This window comes from Polyodon spathula, chromosome 5, assembly GCF_017654505.1.
Source record: "Polyodon spathula isolate WHYD16114869_AA chromosome 5, ASM1765450v1, whole genome shotgun sequence".
NCBI lineage: Eukaryota > Metazoa > Chordata > Actinopteri > Acipenseriformes > Polyodontidae > Polyodon > Polyodon spathula.
The window spans coordinates 27,064,466-27,088,755 of record NC_054538.1 but is presented as its reverse complement, the minus strand read 5'-3'; the positions used below and the strand labels follow the sequence as shown (position 1 = coordinate 27,088,755).

Sequence of the window (24,290 nt, the reverse complement as noted above, 5' to 3'; positions counted from 1 at the left end):
AGTTTTAAAAAAGGCTTTCAGAAGTCTCCTGTTAAGTGTTGGTACTATAACATACATTAATTGTCAGCTTACTGAGCATTTTAAGGTGACAGATTTGAAATATCAAAATTAAGCAGCTGCACTGCGGATTAGTCACAGGTGCGTAGGAGACTGCATGTCGGAGTGAAAAGTAGAACACTCCTGCACACTTATTTTTTTTTATTTTGCCAAATCTTGCTTTTATTTTTTTTAGTTATTTAAAAGAAAGTACAAGCTGACATTTCAGTTAAGACCTTTGTCGGAGCAATTGTGAAATACCTTTTTCTGATGTTTACCAGTATTCCAATTTCCACAGATCTGCGGAGGAGACAAGCCTTATATTGCACCTTCAGACTTGGAGTGCAAGCACTTGGGTCTGAAAGAGGCGTCCATCAGACAATTTTGCTCGGTGAAGAAAATGGGAGGAGAGGAGTTCTGCCGCCGTTACCAGGAGCAGCTTGAGGCTGAGATCGAAGAAGGCTATGCAAACTTCATCAAGCACAACGATGGCAAAAATATTTTCTACGCTGCTCGCACACCAGCTACGCTTTTTGCTGTTCTGTTCATCATGTACATTGTTTCGGGAGTGACTGGTTTCATTGGTTTGAACACAATAGCTACCCTCTGTAATCTTGTTATGGGAGTAGCATTACTATCGCTCTGTATATGGGCGTATATTAAATACTCTGGGGAGTTTAGAGAAGTTGGAACAGTCATCGATCAAGTAGCAGAAACCCTATGGGAACAGGTGGGTATCTCTTACGTTTTTTCTTGTTTCCTTTTATAGTGTTGATTTGTGTTGAGACCAGATTGCTGTTTGTAGTTTAACCAAGAAATTTAATTGAAGTCTGCTATTTAGAAATTACTTTTTTTTTTTCTTTTTTTGTTTTGTGCCAGTTTTCAGAGATCCTGGATAAACTGGATTACTGTCTGAGGAGAGTGTCCATTTAACTTTTCATTTTATCTTTGAAAATGTTGACCGCAGGTTGAAACCTCTTATGAAGGATTTGTATCGCCCTGTAGTTTTTTGTTGTGTGTGTTTCTTTTAAAGAACACTTGGTTTTTGTTGGGTTTTTTTCCTGTCCAGGAGCTTGAGGTAATTTTAGAGCCATACAAAGAAATAACATTTATTTATAGTAGCACTGGGACAAACCCAGCATTTTCATGGTTGGCTGGTCGCTCATAATTAGTTTAGTTTTCAAAAAGTAATAAACATTATATTGCTCTGAAAACAGGCAGAGGCAACATACCAGCAGAGGGCCGTGTCCCCTGTGTACATTTTATTTTTACAGTAAGAGGGTGCAATATTTAACCTGTTAAAGTAGAAAAATATCCCAGGAGTAAAGAATACGTTGTGTAGGCCTTGCTTTACCCCAGTGAATTAACTGTAAAACAAAGGATGCCAAACAGCAGTTCAAGTTAAACATTTTGTTTTTTTCCCCCCGAAATAAGTAGTACATTAAGTTGACACCACATTTTATTAATTTTTTGTAATTCCTTGCCGTTCGCATTAAATATTCGTCTAGTTTATTCTTAAAATAATAACATGGTTTACTTGTGCCTTTTTGTAGCTGAACAAGCAAATGGAAACTGAAATTTAACTTTTAAACACTTCAAATAAAACAAAACGTGGAAATAGCATTATAAAATGAAGGGGGGGAAAAAAATCAATTTCGGTTCTTTATTACATTCCACATAACAAGTAGCAACAAAAAAATATGAAATCTATATAAAAATCACTACACATTTCCAGGAAAATGTGACTGCAGCAGTAGATTTAGTGTGTTTTAATGGGTCTGTTTAGACAATTTGTATTTATTGCAATAAACAATTATACCATTAGTAATTTTCTAAAAGATTAGCAATTTTCGAATAGATAATAAACAGTTACATGTGCCCATCCCTAGTCAAGACAGGGGAGGCCCTAATTTAGGGAAATTACACCTTGCAGTAACTTTTTTTTTTTTTTTTTTTTTTTTTATTATTTGTTTTTACTTTTTCTCTCTAAATGCAACCTGCCTCTTCTCTTTTCACTTTTGCTACACAGAGGACTCCAAGAAAGGTGAGCTGGGATGGCATGCCTCCAAACTTTCCTTATTCTTTCAACTAACTTTTTTTTAAATCTTTCACTTACTAACTCATTCCCTTTTTTTAGGTGTTTTCCAAACTGTTTGAATTGGCGAGAAGTCGAATCATGCAGCGCTCTTTTGTACCAGCACGGAGGCAGAGATTGTCCTCAAACAACAATAACAAGAAGAGAAACTAGCTGTTGCACTCATTGTTTTAAAAATATATTGTCAGTTATTTAGACAAGCCAGTAGTCTGGATAAATACTGTACCTGGTTAACCCTACGTATAGGGTTCAGAGTTATAAAACTAGTCTTTTAAGGATGACTAATGGTGGATCAGAGGGTGAGACGGTTCTACTGATTTAGTCTGTTTCTGGGAGAAACACACAAAATAGGCAGCATTTACTTTGTTTCCTTTTTTTGTCATTTTAATTTGCAAAGTATGCTTAAGTTATTTGGTTTTAAAAGTCATTTTGTGTTTTTTCATTAATGGGATTTTGTTTTGGGTTTTTTCATGTCATTCTATGGGTTTTTTTTTTATTCTATAAACATTCCCTTTTTTATTTTCCCATATATTTTCACTTTACAGGTGTTGAATCCTCTGAGTGATCATTTCATGGAAGATAACATTAGACAGACTGTGGCAAACTCCATCAAAGCAGGTCTGACTGAGCAGGTTACCCAGCATGCCAAATTAAAGAGAAACTGACCATTGTCATGGTCACCTTGGCTCTCCTGACCTAGAGTTCTTTTTGTAGACTGAGGACTCTTGAACCAAAGTTTACAATCTTTGCTGTAGAATTTAATTTGGCTGAACTGGCTTCGCAGGATACTGCCGCCAAGATGGAACTGGTGATTCATCAGGTTTTTTTTTAAAGCGTGTGTGTGTGCCCCTTGTTTTCTGGCTGAAGCATGACCATTGTGTTAGTAGGAACATTACCCATCTTTCAACATTTTGTTTAATTTAAAAACTGGAATCAATGACTGTCTAATTTTTAACTTTTAGTTTAAATAAATTAAATACAACTTTTATAAAAAATTTTATAAACAGATTGTACTGGTTCGATGTAAAAGGGTATTTCAGGGAAAAGCAACTTTTATTGCTGATTTGTGTAACTCAAGCAAAATCTAGGCATCAGACTGTAATAAATATTCTGTATTTGTTTTGTGCCTGTTAGAATTATTTACTGTAAACAAACATCAATGGTAGCAGGCTGTTGTGAAGCCCTGGATTCACTAATTGTATTTAATATTGCTTTAGTTTCTGTGTACCAGTATTAAGCATTGCATGTTCTCAGATCTACACAGCCCACACCCTAGAGGTAAAGCTATTTTAGGGGGAGAGGGAGTAATTCAGAACTGCACATTGCCTTGCCTTTATCTACAAACTTGCTTGAAGATGATGCATCAAAGAAAAGCTATTCTGTAGGTGGGTTTTTTTTTCCTGTAAACTACCACGAACGTACATAAAATATGCCAATGTTTTAATGAGAATTCCATCCAAAACATATTGACTACAAGCTGATGTGTCTGTACAGTGTTTATTGTATATCTTCATTTTTCTATCAGATCACAAATAGGGCATGTATAAATTATAAATATATAAATACCAATTTTTGTATAAAGTTTTGTAGTTTATGGCAAACAAATATATAATCTGATTGTGGTAGGCTAAAGTGCAGTTTATGTAAGGGAATGTTCTGTGGTTGATTTAAATGTGGCAATGCATTTCAAACTCAAGTTTTTTCATAGTTGTGATATGACCTGCCTTGAGTACTGCAATTCCCTTTGACAAAGCAATGGGAATGTGAGTAGGGGAACTTGATTTGTCGTCTTTTGCATTTTAAAGTTATTTCCTGTAATTTTATTTTTCAATACATAATTAAATCAAACTACTATATAGTAAACCAATGTGTTGTCTATTTTCTTGCAAAGACTAATTGGTAAAGGTTCCCCAATGTAAACAATTGCAATGGATGAAATTGCCAACCAATTGTTGTTTGTCTTGGATTCATAATGCATTTGGTTGTTGCTGGTATGCCAGTTGTATATCTGACCATGATACAAATACAGGTGTGTCCTAGGCCTACAGAATCTGAAATCGGTGGTTTGTTCTGTACAGTAGATAATGAGGTATTACCTGGAAATTCAATTTTAGAGTGTGTTTTCCAAGTTCTTCTCAACCATACTTGTATCCTTACCACATAGTAACACAGTGCAAGACTGCATAAAAGCATGCAGAGGTACAACTGATTTATGATTTTGTGCTATCATGGTAACTTCACATTTTTTGGTTATGAGATTCTTTATCGTATTTTATTATTTATTAAACATACTTGGATTATTGTGTTATGACAAGGTGCTGGTCTTGAAACATGAACACAAAGTGCTTAAAATAGACATTTTGAATATCTTGCTAACTTTACACTGTAAACAATGTGACATTTTCTTGGTAAATGGTTCATTTTTGCTTGGCAGTGCAGAAATGTATTTACTTTCTTTTTGGTACTAAAACAGTCTATTCTAGTTGGAGATGAAGAAAAAATAAATGCCCTAAACCCAAGAGAAGGCCATGGGGCCCTTTTGCTTAACAGCCAGTTTACTGATCCATCAATTGCATTCTGTCCTAGATGGGTCATTCTACAAATGTGGTGGCAAATGCTGTCACTCACCTTCTTATAGTAATTAAATTCAGATAAAAATGGCAAATAATCACATAATACCAAAATACTTAGTTTAATTCTGGTCTTTATGAATATTCACATCATTTTCTACTATTTCAGCTGCAAAAGTTTAATTTATTTTACATTTCAAAGTCAGTGAGAGCATGAAAGTTGGCCAGCCACTCGTGAGGTGTTATGACATTTTCTAGTGTAAAAAAAAAAAAATCTATTTTGATAGTTTTTAAAGCTTGGTTGTAAACAAGTGTTTGGATATGTGGAGAAGTAGTAGTCTTAAATTATTTATTTAAATATGTTTAATTAAATTGTCACTCAATTTAACATCAGTGGTGTTACCACAATGAAAATTCTCCATTACAATGAAATAAAAAGGCTTCAAGAAGTCCTTACTGTTACAAAAGGTAAATGGAGGTGGGGCTTTAGTGATGGCCACATGGTGAGTGAGCACCTTTTACTTTTCCATAAATTTGATTAAATATATGGTTATTTTGTGTCACACTTGAAAGCATCAGTGGTGGTACCTCATTTGTGGGAAAATGTAATTTCAGCAAAAATATCAAATACACTTAATACTTAACTGGTACACAAAGGGTTGATGAACTTTTTCTGGGAGGCTATGGGCTCCATCTTGGAAAATCTCTTTCCTCAAATTTGTCAGCGGTGTTGCCGGTCCTGCTGGTAACACCACTGACTATATGTCTTTCTTTAGACATGATCTAGCTCAAATGTTTGTTTATTTAGCATTTATTATATCGCCTTTTAACCAAGGTGCTTTACAAGTTTTTAGAATTTGTCTAATCTGAAAAAATGAAAGGTGAAGAAAGATGGTAAGATTATGATGAGTGGGAGCTTATTCCAATGAAGGGGAGCAAGAAGAGAGAAGGAACAGAAAGGGCTTGGGCACGGGGCAAGGGTGGGACAGAGGGACAGTAGTGATTGGGAGTGTAAGGGACGAGGAAGAATATAATGGGAAATTAGTGCAGCCAGATAAGGTGGGGCAAGGTCATGGAGAGATTTATATACTAGTGTAAGGAATTTGAACAGGCAACGGTGGTAAACTGAGCCAGTGTAGCTATATAATATAATACAGGCAGCAGCATTTTTAATTTGTTGAAGTGTAAAGGTGTAGGAGGGGAGACCAAGAAGTAGGGAGTTAAAATAATCAAGCTGGGTGGGGGAGTGAAGTGCGTGTAGATACGACTAGCCGAGCTAGAGTGTGTGGAGAGGGGGATAGGGTGGTCGACAATGTCAAAAGTAGAGGAAAGATCTTGAAGAAGAATGAAGATAGAGGAAAGTCCAGCATGGGAGGAGTTGGCTAGATGGTTTTATTATATATTATCATTACTGCATTGCAATATCATAACCATATCTTATCCCATAACTTGTCAGGTATGGTGAAATTAATTGCAGCAGCGAAACAAAGATACAGGTACAGTTGTGCCTTTAGAAAATGTATTCGAAATATTTCTAACTATTAAATTGTTAGAATAAAACATCTTAATTGATCCTTTTCAATGTATTTTAAACTCTCAGTTTTCAAAATTTGTCCTTAACAGTTTGTAAATTAATAAAGTTTGCTGATATAACAATGTGTCAATGTCATTGGTGTTACATCTGGTCAGTGGTGCTACTGCACAGAGGATTGATGTTCTGGTAACGTAATGTTTCTGGTAACAGTCTAAATATTCAACATTTCAACATCCCTACTTGTTACATTATTTGAAAGACATGTTAAGGACATACTTATGCAAGTTTGATGAAACATTCAATTATTTAAGTTAGAGGAAAAATGGGCCAGCTCAAATTGATAAATAGCATGCAATGCAATTTTCCACTAAAAAAAAAAACTAGTAAAAATCTTTTTAGAATTGTTAAGACATTCTTTTCCTAAACAAAAAAAACAAAACAAAAAAAAAAACAAATAAGATTGTGGTAAACCAATATTTGCATTTTAGGTATAAGTAACACCACTGACAAAAGAGCAACTTAACCACGATTTGATAAATATTAAAAATAACTCAAATTCATTGAGCTCTAAAATTAGTTGTATAAGAAAGAGGAGATGTTCACAAATGCATTACACAACTTTCTTAATAGTGAGTTTAATTTCCAAAAGCCACTGCATTTGTACAATGACCCAGATGCATGCATATAGTAAACCTAGCTAAATTGATTCATTCTAAAACAGCGTAAGTGAGTGTAAAGAAGAGTTTGGTTAATATTTCGGGACTCTTTCTAAAACACTATTGCACTATGAAGAGAATTTGAAACTCTGTGGTAGTGAAGAGCTCAAAATCGTCAATATAATATAGAATGACCTTTTTGTCCTATCCCCACAATCTCTCTCGCTATATATATATATATCATATATATATATATATATATATATATATATATATATATATATATATATATATATATCTATATATATATATATATTTGAACTAAACAGTGAGATGAAACATAAAAACATATACACGTGTGCACACGGTGCCATTCGTTTGATTTACTACTATATAGAATATTTAAAAATATATAAAACATTTCACCCTTGGTTAGCAGTCACAATTTATTACATAGCAGGTAACATCACAGGAAGGTCACAACACCTCAAAGTAAACCATTATTATCCAACAAAATGAATGCTTTATTTACAAAAAGGGTACTTGTTTACAGAATCACTGAGTGAGGAACACAAAGTTTCATTACGAGTTTGGAAATGGGCTTCAAAACAAGCCTATATAAAAGGCTGCAAAATAGTAAAACTTAACACTAGTGCTGGGACAAATACCCAAACAAATTATTATATATATATATATATCTATATAGGATATATATGATATATAGATATATATATTATATCTATAATATATATATATATATATATATATACATATTTAGAAAATTACATATTTTCCGTATTCAAAGGCATAAAAAAAAGAAATTATTTTCTTTGTCAGATTTTTTATATAGACAGCGGAAATTGTGTCACAGGCTTTAATTACAGTGTCACATATATAACTTTTGACCTTGTTTTGAAAAGGAAAAAGGTTTCCGAATTTCCAATAGTTCAGGACTTCAATCCTGAAACAAATACCTGAAAAATCCATCTTCTGACTTATTTTACATTTTCCTAAAAAATGTATTAAGGAGTTTTATAATATGGGAAAATATATATATATATATATATATATTATATAATATATATATATATATATAGATATATATACTTATATAGATATTATGTTACTTGTCGTCGAGGAGACGTCAGCAGCTTTTCTTCCTCTAAATCAAATCAGCAACTATGGAAAGAATTAAAATATTTGAAATGGTTTACAGTCAATTCAATGTTTATATTTAACAGCCTATCTGCAAAGTTAAGAAAAAGTTGGATAACAGCCTACTGCTACGGTTTATATAACTTATATTATTGTTTTCACTAAGTTAAGGTGCAAGCCCCATTATATCCTAAATGTTGAAATATAAATTACATTTTTTTTTTTTTTATCTAAAAACATAAATTTGTTGTTTCACTCTATAAAGCTAGGGGTTAACTGTCTTAAAAAATCTGTAATTTGCACCAATAAAACAAAGTGCAAGTGTTAAGGGCAGAATTACCGTTCATGGGCATTTCATCAATCTGTGTGGAGTAGTACTGTTCAATATCTCGAAGGATGCGGATGTCATCGTTTTTCACAAAGTTGATAGCAACACCTTTACGACCGTAACGACCCGATCGCCCAATTCTGAAAAACAGAAATAAGACCGGCTTGTAGGGCAGAAAATGGCAAGTTGTCAACCAAGGCCATGGCTACTCAAGCTGGCTAGATAAAACTGTATTGCTGAAAGAATGGATACTAAAAATGTTAAATCCATAATTATATGTTGAAACAATAATAGAATAATATATATAAAATATTTTTATATAGCGCCTTTCATAGTGGACCACTATCACAAAGTGCTCTACAGAGGTAGGCTGTGAACTGTGCATTATATGCAGAGTCACTTACAATAGGACACTGATTTAACATCTCATCCACAGGATGGAGCACAAGGAGGTTAAGTGACTTGCTCAGGGTCACACAGTGAGTCAGTCAGTGGCAGAGCTGAGATCTGACCTGGTGACCTTCTAGTTACAAGCCATGGAGTTTAACCACTGGACCACACTGACTTGAAGACTTGAACATACCTGTGGATGTACAATTCTCTGTTGTTTGGTAGGTCATAGTTGATGATCAGCGACACTTGAGGTACATCCAATCCCCTGGCCCAAACGTCTGTCGAAATGAGGACTCGGCTACAAAAAAACAACAGATGTGTTAAAATGTTTCATGTTAAAACATAATGCATTGCACACACTGAAATACAGGACCTTGATGGAAATACATATTTTTATAACTAAAGTCTAGTTAAAAGCTTCCAAAATAAATTGTGGAAGTCTACTGCAGCTTATTCACTTGTTTATTTAGAATGAATATCCATGCATTGCTCTTTGAGAAAGAGTCCAGTTACGTTCAGTAGGACAGCATAACACGCAGACACACCAAGTCCTATTATTTTATTTCAGAATTGCACTTTAGCACTGTATGAGAATTGCAAGGAAGGAACTAAAATGGGTAAAGTTTAAACAGCAGTGGTAAAACTTGCCTTGCTCCAGATCTGAACTCTTTCATGATGGACTCTCGCTCTTTCTGGGGCATATCTCCATGCATCGAAGACACAGTGAAGTTGGCTTCTCTCATCTTCTCAGTCAGCCAGTCCACCTAGAATGGAGTAACAGCAGAAGTAGGAGAAGTTTGAGGTAATGTGTGTATACATGCAATCAAACATGGGAGTTTAGCCTGCACCTGCAAGCTGAGAAATGCAAAACCTAAATGCAGATTTTGTCCAACGGCATACAAGTTCCTTGTTACAACAACGAAGTCTATCAGAGCACATAGACTAGCAAGCTATATGCTTCTTTTGCAAATCCAACATGAGCCAACTTGACTTGACGATTTTAATAATGGGCCATAAAATTTGTTTTATGCACTTGTTTGTTACAACAGATTCACCACATACATGGTTTTGGTAAGATATGCCAAATGGGGTGTATCAGATATTCTTTAACAGTAGAACTGCCATGCCGGTCAATGTGACAGTTTTAGTGTTTAAAATTTAAATAACTCGGTGTTGGTGAATCCCATGCGCATGTCTGTTCTTGACTTTAATTAAATATATGAAGTAAATAACCAGGCGGTGTTTGAGCAGCAGATTCGCAAAAAATATGAAGTTATAATAATGCATCCCTAGAACCACCAGACCGACCGGTCATATTGACCAGGTATTACAATACAGGATTATTATTATTATTGTTTTTAATATAACATACAATAATCTATTTTTTATTTATTTTTTTTACATACAGTATACAAGACAACCCCCTTCCACCTCTAGGCCACATCACTATGTATTTCACTGTAGAATGTGGGATGGTATGGCTGTATGCTAATCCTTAGCAACTCGCTTCTTTGACATGCACAGCGTGTGGATGCAAACAACTGCGGATCACAAATGATTATTTATTTTTTAATTTTTTTATAGATAATGTCACAGAATCTTTTTCGAGAAAATCTGAGATATTTTGTTTTATTTGAGAGCAATGAGTTACGCCCGGCTTCAACCTTGACTGGACTTGTACTACAATAGCTCCAAGATGGCCACTTACCTGGCAACTCACCTGGGTGCTATCAATCTTTCGTTTGATACAAGGAATGTAACGGGAAACATATCAGGAGATATTTAATTTTGGAATTAGCCACAAAGCTTTGGCACAAACATTTCTATCACAATACCGCAAAGCTGCACTCAAACAATAACAAAACTTCTGATGTCTGTGCTCAATATGAAACGGCAGTATGTCTTCATGCAGAGTCAAAGTACATCGTTGCATGGTGCTATTTTGAAAGCGCCATGCATCCTGTACATAACAGGAATTTAGTTATATTTTCTTTTTTTACGCTATATCTGTGTGGATTGTTATACAAGATGCTTGTGAAGTACATTTCGCTCAAAGCATTTGCATTACACGGCCTATTAATAATAATGATAATAATAATAAGCCGCCAATGCCAAAACAACTTCCAAATGAGAAGTGCAAATTATAAATAAATACAAACAAATAGAGCGATACAGTAAGATGGCATCACATACAGTAGAATAGGAGTTGACATACCGGAAGTAGTGTTATATTTTCTTTTTTTTATGTTAGTATTAGAAAAAATCATTTTGGTTTTTATAGTTTTGTATGTATATATCTGTTTTTCACCTGTTTACACACTAGTTTCTTTTTAAATGTTTATTCTAATTTATTTTTTTAATTTTTTGTAATTGTATGTGCTATTTTTGAAAATTAAGCCTTTTATCTTTAATTTTCCATTTAAATACGTGTTTCTGCTATGCAAATGTTAGGTATGATATTCATGAAGAAAACTTTTGAGTTGTATCCGATAGTTTGTCTTTCATTTTCATATCGAAGCTGTTTAAAAATGTACCGGTTAAAATGACCAGTGCGGTGGTTCTAGGTAGTAAGAAAATCCGGCAGTTCTAGTGTTAACCCTTTCAGTGCTAGGGGACATACGACCTGACGAGCTATTTTTGGCAAACAATTTTATTTTTAATAGTTATTTTCAGAACTAAAATCGATCGCTGCAGGCTGTGTCTATATAGTATATCGTACCGTACGTGATCTTACGGCAGTGCCCTTCACTGCTGCAGGACTGCGAGTGACCAATCGCTTCCAAAATTTTAGAAAGAACGTTTAAGAATGACATTCTGGCTCGCTCTATAGCAGCACAAGGCATTTTTTGTCCCAGAGGGCTTTCCATTGAGAACTGGTTTGTTTACTTTTTGCTGTCTAAAATTTTTAAATATACACTCAAGAGCTGCTGTATTGATTGTGTGTGTTTTTTTTTTATATACATTAAATCACTCTGAGCTCTTTTTCATTTGCCATTTTCTGAAACTGTCACTCAACTTCTGGTAAGACGGCAAATAAGTGAAGGGTATTTTTGTTATTTGTAGAGAATACGAAGATCTGACTTTTGTATCCAAACACATGGCAAAAAATATTTGTTCGAATACACTGTGTAACAAATTTTAATTTTTTTGGTTCCTGGGTAGTAAGTGTTATTTCCTAATTGCTTATGCCTCAAAAGTATAGAAAATGGCTATTATTCCCCAGACTTTGCTTTTGTGACCAGGACAGTGATATTTTGAAATGTACCTATTTTCCAGAACTTTCCAGATAGATTCAGTGCTGAGTAAACTTGGAGTAACTTCTAGAACTTTCCAGTAATATAAATAGTAGTATAAATACAGGGGCCTTAAGCCCACCAGTTCAGTTTAGTTCCAGCTGCCTAAGTGGATACATATCTGCATTTTTCTCAGATGGCATCAAGAGGCTGCAATGGGGGCATTCCTGATGGGTCTCAAAGGCTGTTTTACCAAGTTTCCCTGCTATCTTTGCCTTTGGGACAGCAGGGACACCAAGGCGCACTACCACAGGCGGGACTGGTCACAGTGGACCGAATTCTCTGTGGGGAGGAACAACGTCAAGTGGGAGCCACTGGTGGACCCCCGGAAGGTGCTGATGCCACCACTGCACATCAAATTGGGCCTTATGAAACAATTTGTCAGAGCTCTAGATAAGGAGTCGGCAGCCTTCAAGTACCTTCAAGACTTCTTCCCTAAGCTGTCTGAGGCAAAGGTCAAAGCCGGTGTCTTCATCGGACCACAGATAAAGAAGATCCTGGAGTGCAATGAATTCCCCAAGAAGCTCACTAGTAAGGAGAAAGCGGCTTGGAACAGTTTTGTCGCAGTGGTTCGGGGCTTCCTGGGCAATCACAAGGCCGAAAACTATGTGGAGCTGGTTGAGACTCTGGTGAAGAACTACGGCACAATGGGCTGTAGGATGTCCCTCGAAGTCCATATCCTTGATGCTCATCTTGATAAATTCAAGGAGAACATGGGAGCGTACTCGGAGGAGCAAGGCGAGCGCTTCCACCAGGATATACTGGACTTTGAACGCCGCTACCAAGGACAGTATAACGAGAACATGATGGGAGACTACATTTGAGGGCTGATTCGTGAAAGTGATTTACAGTATAATTGTAAATCTCGAAAAACTACTCACTTCTAAATCTTTTGTAGTCATTTTTGTATTACTTTAGTATAAATACATGTTAATTTGGATTCATATGTTGTTTTTTTCTGACTTTATGTGAACGAAAAGACACACATTTGCCCGTTTTCCCATTGGAAATAGTGATATTTTGAAATACCACTGTCCTGGTCACAAAAGCAAAGTTTGTGGGGAATAATAGCCATTTTCTATACTTTTGAGGCATAAGCAATTAGGAAATAACACTTACTACCCAGGAACAAAAATTGTGTAACATATGTAACGTTTAAAAAATAAACAAATAAATTAATTAATTTGTTTAGTTTATTCACTTTGTGCCCACAGGGCCAGCACAGGTACATTTCCATAGTGCAGCACTAATACAAAGAGAGACATTTAACAAGATAAAAATACAAATGCTTTTAAAAAGACCAAATTTCCATTGGGCTTATTTTATGTATTTTTTTTTACATTCTATTGATTTTTTACTATTACGTGCAAGACAGCCGCTACAAAACCTTTACTAAAAATGTGCATGGATGAATCTACCGGTTAATCAACTAGGCCTAATGGCCATAAATTAACTGATAAATTTGAATCCGACAGCCCTAATATCAATATATACTTTGGTGTGTACATACTTTTTTGTTTTATAACTTTGTAGTGAAGTCTTTTGTACCAAAAGCACATCCCTAATAACGACGCATGTGTCAGTCTAAACCCTGTGGAGCAGAAGCGAAGACAGCAGCGTTACATCTGGGAGGACTCACTTCTTGGTATGAGCAGGAGAAGGATGCCGAGTCTGTAAAATTAGTTCTCCCGAGGCAGTTACTTTGTGAATCCCAGCAATTACCTTGCGATATCTCTAGCCGCTAGTGTATAGGAACAATGTGAACTCTGATGATCTGAATTCCAGTCATAAAATGTCTTATGATCTTGTAGCTTTGTATTACTTTTATTTATTTTGTATTTTATTTTTTTGGTAACAGAAAAAGCTAGGAAAGGGAGTTGGAGGTGTATTGCGTTTTGATTTTGCTAGAAGTAATAATGTCAAAGTAAAGTCACTTTAAAACATTCTTCTGTCTTTGTAATATATTGCACATATCTCCAGTAAGTGCTCATTTGGTTCACATTATTAGTTTCTATATTTCATTCATTCATTCACTCACACTCAATGAAACCTCATTTACCAGTGGATTTCACACATCTGTGGACCTATGTCCCCCTACTATACTGCTGAACTTTTATTTCAAGCAAAATAATGTCATATAATTTGAATTTAGTATTTACCCAGTTTAACAAAATATTATTTTTTATATGCAACAAAGTTCACACTATAAAAAATGCAAATATAACTTGAACTAGCAGTGTTCTATTTGTTTATTTAATAAAAATGTTTAAAACAGCCATGACAAACATAACTGTTAGAACAAAAAATTCAGCCAACATATTGGCAATGTGAAACATATACAATTTGTCTTACCATGTTAAGAAATAACTTTTCCAGGGATTTAAAAAGTTACATAGAAAATAAAATGTATTTATTTATTTATTATTTTTGGTTTATATTTATCCTGCAGTATTCTAAACCAGTTAACCAGACATGCCCAAACATGTACCATTACTGAAAAGTTGATTGTGCTGAAAAAAAAACTATATTATATATATATGTGTGTGTGTGTGTGTGTGTGTGTGTATGTGTATATATATATATATATATATATATATATATATATATATATATATATATATATATATATATATATATATATATATATATATCACACTCACACACACACACACACACACACATATATTCCTAGGTTTCCTTTAGAGAGTTGCGAGAAACGTGACTTAAATGATTCAGTCCTAAATTCAGGAAAAATCTCTAGCAGTGAAAAGGTTAACATAACTAACTTTTGCAGAAGTACATAACAGCTAGTCCTTCTGTTTACATTACCATAGCAATAAGAACACAGGAGGAGTCAGCCTACCTTTCTTTTGGTGTTACAGAAGATGACTGCCTGTGTGATGGTCAGAGTGTCATACAGATCACACAGTGTATCAAACTTCCACTCCTCTCTTTCTACAGCAACGAAAAACTGCTTGATGCCTTCCAGCGTCAACTCATCACTGGAATGGCAAATTAAATACAAGGTTAAGGCGGTTCATCTCATTTCAACCGAGCACAACTTATAATCAAAATATTTAAGTTTTACATCTGGTTTATTATCCCCTACTGTGGAAACTCGTATTTGTAGGAGTAGTACAATCCCCTTACTTACCGTTTGACCAGGATTCGGATTGGATCAGTCATAAATTTGTTAGTCATCTCCAGGATTTCATGTGGTAATGTAGCACTGATCAGACAAACTTGAGTGGCAGGAGGCAAGTATCTGTACACGTCATAGATCTGCTCCTTAAAACCTGAATAGGCATAATACAGAGATTTACTACAAACTACCTCACAGTCAAACACCAAAAGGGAAAAACTTCACCCAAATAGAAAAGACAAATTTGAGAAGATACCGGCGTCTACATCAAGTGCGAAGAAAATATTCAACTACAAATTTGATTCCTGCAAAACATACCAACACTATCTAAAGTGTTTCCAATATATCTACACAAGATACTAGTCTTTATTTCAATACCATTCAGAAATCTTATATTAAAGTAGATTTTTCTGGTTTATATTGCTGCATTAGCAACTTCAGAAAAAACATGCAATACCTTTATTTAACATCTCATCAGCTTCATCAAGAACCAGCATTTTGATAGCACGGGTTCGTAAACTTCTCCTGCGAATCATGTCTGTGAACAGAAAGACACACTAAGAATCCATCACTGAATACAGTCATACTGCACATGCAGAAGTGTTCTATATAGAGCTACTACTAACAGTAGTAAGAATAATTTAGCATTATTCTGGATACTAAGATATAAGGATTTTAAAAAGGCAAGTATATTTTCAGTAGAGTTGTAACAAAGGGTACATTTTGACCTTTGAAGGTTTGGAACACATTACTGAAGGGAGGTTCAAACATTCGATGATACTAATTTAGCATCATTTACTAGTTCTGGGACAAATCAGAATATTCGAACAATTTTTTTTTTTTTTTTTTACATGTATTGGGATACAAAATTCAGATATTTGCTACAAATGACAAACACCTTGCACTTAATTACCACCTCACCAGAAGTTGAGTGACAGTTTCAAAAATGACAAATGAAAACGAGCTCTGACATGCGAGAGCTCCTGAGCCTCTATTTAAAAGTTTTAAGCAGCAAAATGTAAACAAACCAGGTTATGCACGCACACACAGTGATCTCTATAGAAAGCTATCTGGGACAAACACACATTGTGCTGCTTGAGAAAGCCAGAATCTCATGGGACAGTAAAAAGGCAAGTACGTCATTCTGAAATGCCTCGCTCACAGTGCTCAACTTGCTGGAAATGTTGTGTAGTGATTTGTATATATTATATATTTTTTGTTGCGACTTTGTTATGTGGAATGTAATAAAACCATAATGGTGAGACCCCCCCCCCCCTTCATTTTACAACGCCATTTCCACATGTGTTTTATCTGAAGTGCTTAAAAAGTTAAATTTCTGTTTCGTTTGCTTGTTCAACTGCAAGAAAGCATAAGTAAACTTTATGTTATTACTTTATGAAGACATGTCTATGGCCACGGTTTACTGTGAAGAAACGGCAATGGTAAGGAATGAACAAAAAAAAAGTATAAACTAAATAAAATGAGGTGTCAGCTTTATGTTCTATTTATTTTGTGAATTAACAAAACAACACTTAACTTGAACTGCTATTTGGCATCCTTAGTGTTGCAGTTACACTGCGGTAACGTAAGGCCTACACAACGCGTTCTTTACTTCTGGGATATTTTTCTACTTTAATATGTTACACATTGTAAGGGCTTGCTGTAAAATAACGGAACACACAGGACCACGCCCCCTGCCCCTGCTGCTATGCTGTCTGCCTGCGTTCTGAGCAATATAATGGCTTTTACTACTTTTTGAAAACGAACAAATACTTAAATTATGAGCGAATATCCAAACATGTAAATTCCACGTTCGTCCCAGCACTAATTTACTAGTGACGTCACCATAGCTATTGTTTACAGTTGATTGAAAATCCTACTATTTTACAGGTAATCCATATAAATGGAATAAAGCACTCCCATGTAGTTTAAAAAAAGAACAGTAACCATGTTTTTACAATTCAAATACACAGTGTATGTAGACGTAATTGATGTTGCTTGCGCTATATACAGTAAGCTTGCATTGCAGCAGCACCTTATTGCAGCCAATTAAAAGAACTGCAGCTCACTTAGGCTAAACAAACTTTCTTTACAGCTTATGTTATACAACGCTTTGCTGTTGAGATGGCGAATGAAGAAATTAAAGTTCTGCTTCTGGATAACACGAGCTGGAGGGGGGAGCGGTGGACGGTTCTCAATTTTCAAATTATTATGATGTTATTCTACCATAGCACTTCTCTTACAATGTCTTGTACACTAGGTATTCAGTACATATCATACTTTACTAAAGCAATACAACCGCTACGCCCCCCATCCCTGGCATAATATACCCTGCTCCAATACACGGCAGCGGCACCATATAGAGTTTCTTCAAATTCCTGGCTAGCAAACGAACCTCTGAACACAGACCTAATTTTCAGGACCAAGGTTTATTTATCTTTGTATTTCCACTCATAGCAGGGGATTATGTTAAATATACTTGTTTCAAAATGTCTCACCAAAAACACGTCCTGGGGTGCCTGCAACAACATGCTGCCCATAATCAAGTTTCCTGATGTCTTCTCCAACATTTGTCCCTCCAATACATGCATGACACTGCACATTCATGTAGTCACCAAGAGCCAAGAGCACCTGCAAAGATTTGAAAACAAGTACAATTACAACCCAGAAAACTGATCAGCAACTAAGACAAACCAAAAGAACATACTTTTAATCAATAGAAATATTGAGCAATACCATACCTTTTGTATTTGTCCTGCCAGCTCTCTGGTTGGTGCCAGGATCAATGCCTGGGTTTCACGGACCTAGATGGTCGAAGATAAATATTGTATTATTACTATTCCCCCAGCCCCCCCGATAACTTGTTTTTATTGAATTACTGAGAACTGTGTTCAACTTAATAGAAAATATAATTACAGTATCCACCACTTACACAGTACAGGGTTATTTCGTGCAGCCATTTATCTCAGACAAACAGCGTTTGCCATTCCCATTGATTTCAATAACAAAGGCATCGCTTATACTGTGATAAGCATGACGTATATTTTCGGGCAAACTCAGCTGACTGGACATACCATTCATATAGAATTAAATAACAACGCACTGCTTATTATTGTAGTAATCGTTTTTACTAATCCACCAATCAGCGGTTTTCACCTCGTTACCTTGCCATTCACAGATTTCAACATAAAAGCAGCATTTTACTGTAGTAAAAGCTTGACAGATTGATCAATCAGCTGTTTGCACCTCATTACTGAGCAATTACCCCTGTACTGTACCATGGCTATTTAATCCCTGTATGCAGTGTACAGTTTGAAAAAACAGCACTGACTGCAACAGCAAACATGGCATGAAAGAGAAAAGTGATGAGCATCAGCACGAAAATTCAGCGTGTAAATAAAATGCGTCTGTTAGCTGCTGTGTGCTTGCTAAAGCATGCTTGGAACTCTGTCAGTCAGCAAACAATGTAATGTTGCTTAAAAAAAGCTGGGGTTTCAGTAGTTGAGGAGGAGAGTGTTGATTAAAATACAACTGTAACTGAAACTCTGACAACACCAGAGGGGAAGGAAGAATTATCAGCTGTGTCACCTTAGCAACCAGGAAGCTCTGTCTGAAACGGACACCGATGGCTTATAACACTGCGCTGTGCTATGGAGCAGTATCCGGACATACAGCCGAACTGGGATGTTTTTGAAAAAGCTTAAAGTTTGCCGTCCATACTTGCAAAAAAAAGATCGTCCAGATACGTATCACAGTTCTTCGTTTGACAAAATTTGAAGTAATGTATCCTACCTACATTTCTGCACTACTTTTTTGCATACTTTATTACATCAATAGGTTTTAATACATATTTTTTATTAAGTAATGCATATCTTAAAAGATTTAACCGCATACACACGTGTTTGTTTTGATTACTGTACTGGTGATTAGGGGACATTTTGAATGTCAGGTTATTGTGTGGGAGTTTATACCATCCATCACTTACTGGGGGTGAATCACGTTAACAACAACACAGCCATTCTAAGCGGTGGCGACTGTACATCGTAAATAAAACAGTCATTTGTTTGTTTTTCGCTAGCAAAATCTTATTTAAATGTGTGATTCATATTTACTGCAGTGCATGTAAAGCAGTAGTTAACTGCACATAAATAATCATATTACCTGAATATCCAAGCACTGCAGCACTGAGACGCAGAAAGTTGCTGTTTTACCAGTACCGGACTGAGACCTGTAATGAAAGAAAATACAAGTTAAATATAGTTTAGCCACAAAACCTAGGAAAAATCTATAGCATGTAAGATGTTAATTATACAAGTCTTACTGTGCAATCACATCTCTGCCCTTAATGATCTGTTTAATTGCTCTCTGTTGGATAGCTGATGGCTTCTCAAACCCTGAAATAAAAAAATAAATTGAAAATACATGTATAAATAAACTTAGCATACACAAATATATAAATAAAACACATCATTCAGGGAAGTCCTGATGGATCTCTGTGATAGGCTGTTTCAGTGATCTGGGTCTAAGGGCAAAGACCCATCTTTCCAGGCCTAATTGCTCACACACCCGTTAGCCCACTATTCATCTGATTCAACCAGAAGATGTGCAGCTGATCACTGACTGACACACACCCTTTGAGATCGGTTAGAAAGAGAACCTCATTAAGTTGTTTTACTAAAACTAAACATACCAAAACTCTCTTAAGGAACGCTTAAATCACCAATGTGATTTAAATATACACACACACACACACACATTTGACAAATGCATAATACCAGTTAATCGGTAATGATGAAATTAGTGTCACTTACTTTTGAAGCACTATTTTCCATGATAAAACGTTACAGGTGTTACATGCCCAAAGTTATGTTATTCAAAATTAAGATTATTAAGAGCAATGCAATTTAACTAAAGTGCATGTTTGAGATCTCTAGTCTGAGTAAGAAATACCTTATAAAAAACAAGGTACATAGTGACCTGAATGGATGTTAAATGAGTTGTTTTGGTTACAGAGATAGAAACAAACAGATCAAAGTTGAATCTGACTTATAACTTATGTATTTTCCATATTCAGATAATGTTTTATGCTTTAGATTACGCTACATCTTGTATAATAATAAATACCAGCCTCGATTGTCTGACATCCACGATCTTGACCCCCGTAAACCCCAACAGGAAAAACACTGTTGGCGGCATTTACTGTTCAACGACTCAAGACATGCAAACTTAATATAACACAAACGCAGAGACCTTAATTTAATTGGTCAGAGGTTTCGAATGACTTTGACATTTAGTTTAACGTTCAAACCACGCTCTCGAGCATCCTCAATAGAGGCCCAACTGCCGACCAGGATCCCCAGACTCACCGTAAGCGTAGATCCCACGGAGTAGGTCCTCCCGCAGGCCCATTGTGTCAAATGTGGGGGTCACATCGACCTCCTCGCTGGTCTCGAATTCCATTTTGGTCATGTCTTCGTCCTTCAGGAGACGCTTCCTAATGGGAACTGGAGCAGCTGCCATAGTCTTTGTTCTGAAGGATTCTCCTGATAAAATAAGCTGAAATTGGCGTTGGTAATGTACTCGATGTCGATCACAGCGGCCGAAAAGATAGAAGCGTGCTCTGTGACGCTATAAACAAGAGCCGATTAGATGCCATGAAGTTGGGGGAGTAACCAGTTCCGGTTTCGGATACAAAAGTTCCCAGGTCAAATTCCGGTTTTAGTTGTCATAGTTATTTTCAAATAAAACAAGGAATTCATTTGCATATGTGATTTGGTATTGTTTGAAAATAACTAACTAACATATGTGTTGATTATTAAATATAATAATTTGAATATAAACCAGTTGTTAATGTGATGTTAGCGTTAATATGACGGTGACGTCATAAACAGGCACAGTCGTGGTACCTTTGTAGGCATCAGTTTCCAGCGTACAAAACTTCCGGTTCCGTCACATTGTTCCTTTAATGAAATGTCGGCTGAATGTAGCAATTATTTATTTATGTATTTATTTAATTATAGAAATAATGGCTTCGGTTGATATTTATTGGGAGACGTGTAAAACACGTAGCCACTATTTAATTATGTATGTTCTTATTTATTTTTTAAATAGTGGCGAATAAGATGTCTGTTGAAAGTGGTTACAAAATTTTATTTGCCCATATTGTTTTGTGTGTGTTCAACAGGACATCGTTAATTACAGAACAATTTATAAATGAATTAACTTTATGGATTTGAAAACGACGCTTTAGTTCAATAAAGTTTAATTTAACTAACGTATGTGTACGTGTGTGTATGTATATATATATATATATATATATATATATATATATATATATATATATATGGCAGAATTATTACAAACTCAATTTCAACTGTCGCGATCATAGATTGGCTCTAACATTTTCTTACAAAATTAGAAATTGTATAAAAGTCAGTTTCTTCTGCTGTCTGTCCAATATGTTGTGTTACCCTCAACCTCTTGGGGTCCAAGGATGGCACCTGTAGTCATTACACGCATTGAATCATGGGATTGGTTATCCTATCCTTTTTACTGTCCTTAAATTCCACCGGGATTGAATCACAGCCTCGTTTTCAACAGTTTGGTGTATACAGTCAATCCACCAAAGCAAACCAGCAGAGGGAGATTTATACTGCAACACTGAGAAACATGAAAGGGTTTTGTTAACTTTGTTACCAAGCAGAGAAGAACGAGGAAAAAAGATCAAGATACTTGGGCGAGAGCGTAAATGAAGCAAACATTGTAGCAGAGATGAAAAAAGACAAACGCAGATTGAGTGTACGTGAATGAAGTGCAGCAGCAAAAAGTGAGCGGTAAGATAAAACGCTAAAGCGTCTGGTATGTGTGATATTATCACCAAAAAAAGATAACAATGGCATGTAAATATACTATTTTAAACTTCCATTTGTAAATCGGTGTAACGCACGCATGTTTAATACAGCGCTATTCGCTGAAAACTAAAGTTAAGCAAACTTGCCTTTGTTAATTCTTATTGTTAACGCTGGTTGGTTAAAGCGCCGTTCCCATGGTGAAACGTAGACACGCTTGTGTACTTCTCGACTGACTGGGATTCAATGGCAATTCTGTTATCGTAGCCCGCTAGAGGAACTAATTCCACATTTGATACACACATGTATATTTTTTTGCAGAAGTATATTGTAATATGTCAAGTTTAGATTATACGTGATTAATCTTTTGGTTTTGCGTTCATCGTGAAAAAGCATAATTCCATGCGTTTAATAAAACGCTAACAAACCCGGAATTAACAACATCTCTGTGCACATCGAGTTAATTAATCTCACGCGTTGCCCCATTTTAGTTGATTACGCTGTTACTGATGCGTACCCTTCTAAATGTGATTGCCAGCAGTTAATGTAATTTAATAAGTCCTGTAATAGGTCGCCTCAACATATGATATTATTTGTATATCCAGCTGTACATCATAAAGCATAATAACATCATATTTCAATACTAGGTTACAAAGATGCATTTCCATAAATAAATAATGTGATTCTTACATAACATACTCCACTGTAGATCATCTGAACTAGTTTAAAGCATACTTTTTTTTTCTTTTTTTTCCCCCTAGGTTTCAAAGAGGAGTGCAGAATAATATAGACTATATTGTTCTGCACGCCTCTTTCAAACCTACTGGAATGATTCATTGTGATTGGGAGTTAATATTTCAGTGCCACGCTATATCAATTGTTTTGTTTGATCTTAACAGTACTCTCTTTTTATTCTGTATTTTATTCAGTTTGTGATGTTCAATAGACTGATTACATCAGTGCTGTATGTTGCATGCATGATGATTATTGACATTGAAGCTTTGAGTGTTTTATGTATTGTTTAGAGACTCAGATGGTGTACTTTATAAAATCCATGTCTTTAATCACCAATGGAAAGTACAGGATCACCCTGCTTTGACTCATTTCCCATCATATTGCCCAATAATAAAATAATAAAACCACCACAGCTGAATTATTGCTTTCTGGAACTGTCTAGTTTTAGCATAATAGGCTGCTGAATAAAAAAAAAAAAAAAAAAAAAAAAACAAAAAAACAACTATTGGTACTGTTGTGTGGCTTGAAACATCTTGTCCTGTAATAGCCTCTCATGTCCCTAAACGTGAACTTGACCTCAGTGAGCGTTGGTGTTTATTTGGTGTGATTAGGCAACTGTGAGCACAAATGGCTCCCACCTGTTCTGTCCACCTTTTTGGTGCACTGTGCGCCCACCACCTCTGTCAGCAGGTTTAATAGGTGCATCATGTTACAGCTAAACTACAATTTAAGCAGTGATTAAATTTCAAATCTAAAACCTCATTAGGTGGCATTTAAACAGCAGGGGTACTTTATGCCCCAAGTTTTATGAAAATGAACACTCTTACAGTTTAAATCTAAAAAAAGCAGAGGGATTTAACTAGATTGCGGTAGAACATGCTTTTTTCAGTCTCTTCCTTGATACATTATGGTCTTTACCGGGAGGGAGAGCAGTGTCCCAGATACTGCTCAGTTTATTAAATCTACAAATCAGAACATGATTTTGTTTATTAGCTGGTGTTAGGTTATTTGCATCACTTGTTCTTGAAGGCATATTACAATGTGTACAATACTTTGGAAATGTAGACAACAGGAAGCAATTACCATTTTATGATATATGGAAATATTGCCTAGTGTACAGCACTGTTATAAATCAAGTCTGCAAGCTTCTAGGTACTGTACTGCATAAGGGTACACTATCATGCTGAATGTGACTCTTACTCTGGTATGTTGGGATAAGCTGCCAACTTGGTCAGTTCTGTTTGCAGTTATGGAACTGCTCTATACCATCAGTTTAGACTCTCTGTTAGCAAAGATAATGGCCAAACATGGTTGTAAAACAAATTGTAAAATGTTATTCTATATTCTTAGGAACAAAATGTATATTAACATAGTAATAATGGCTATCTGAAGTTTGTAGCTTAAAAGTCAAATATTGACTTCACTTTTTAAACAAGAACATAAGAAAATGTACAAACGAGAGGAGGCTTTGTTCCATAAATGCTAGTCCAGTTCCTAGTAGCTTG

General features: G+C 35.5%; 3 protein-coding genes across 7 annotated transcripts in view; 2 read left to right on the top strand and 1 right to left on the bottom strand.

Annotated features, from left to right (window-relative positions):
• Positions 1-3,251, top strand: part of LOC121315778 (atlastin-2-like) — a 29,791-nt gene extending 26,540 nt beyond the window's left edge. The window contains exons 12-14 of one of the 2 annotated variants that reach the window (XM_041250170.1): positions 335-766; positions 2,066-2,080; positions 2,174-2,582. In XM_041250170.1, the coding sequence (XP_041106104.1) occupies positions 335-766; positions 2,066-2,080; positions 2,174-2,284 (558 nt within the window). In that variant the 3' untranslated portion in view covers positions 2,285-2,582. Of the gene's footprint in view, positions 1-334; positions 767-2,065; positions 2,081-2,173; positions 2,583-2,676 lie in introns of those variants that run through there. The other variant, XM_041250171.1, reaches the window with a different exon arrangement.
• A 4,788-nt stretch (positions 3,252-8,039) lies between these two features.
• LOC121315777 (eukaryotic initiation factor 4A-III) lies at positions 8,040-20,966 on the bottom strand. Its single transcript, XM_041250169.1, has 12 exons — positions 20,569-20,966; positions 19,524-19,596; positions 19,364-19,430; positions 17,944-18,006; positions 17,701-17,833; positions 15,660-15,740; positions 15,215-15,356; positions 14,924-15,062; positions 9,416-9,531; positions 8,958-9,065; positions 8,387-8,514; positions 8,040-8,070 (listed from the first exon to the last, which is right to left on the bottom strand). Exons 1-12 carry the CDS (start codon positions 20,720-20,722, stop codon positions 8,054-8,056), a joined length of 1,221 nt encoding a protein of 406 aa, XP_041106103.1. The 5' UTR covers positions 20,723-20,966; the 3' UTR covers positions 8,040-8,053.
• A 619-nt stretch (positions 20,967-21,585) lies between these two features.
• Positions 21,586-24,290, top strand: part of ninl (ninein-like) — a 29,346-nt gene continuing 26,641 nt past the window's right edge. For 3 of the 4 annotated variants that reach the window (XM_041250165.1, XM_041250164.1, XM_041250167.1), the window contains exon 1: positions 21,586-22,028. In XM_041250165.1, the coding sequence (XP_041106099.1) occupies positions 22,009-22,028 (20 nt within the window). In that variant the 5' untranslated portion in view covers positions 21,586-22,008. Of the gene's footprint in view, positions 22,036-24,290 lie in introns of all 4 variants that reach the window. The other variant, XM_041250166.1, reaches the window with a different exon arrangement.

Coding starts and splice junctions, on each gene's coding strand:
- LOC121315777 (XM_041250169.1), bottom strand. CDS start 20,722: ATGGCAGCTGCTCCAGTTCCCATTAGGAAGCGTCTCCTGAAGGACGAA. Junction 17,834..17,943: donor TGGCAGGACAAATACAAAAG/GTATGGTATTGC, acceptor AAATCTTTGCAG/GTGCTCTTGGCTCTTGGTGA. Junction 9,532..14,923: donor TCTGTAACACCAAAAGAAAG/GTAGGCTGACTC, acceptor ACTCCATTCTAG/GTGGACTGGCTGACTGAGAA.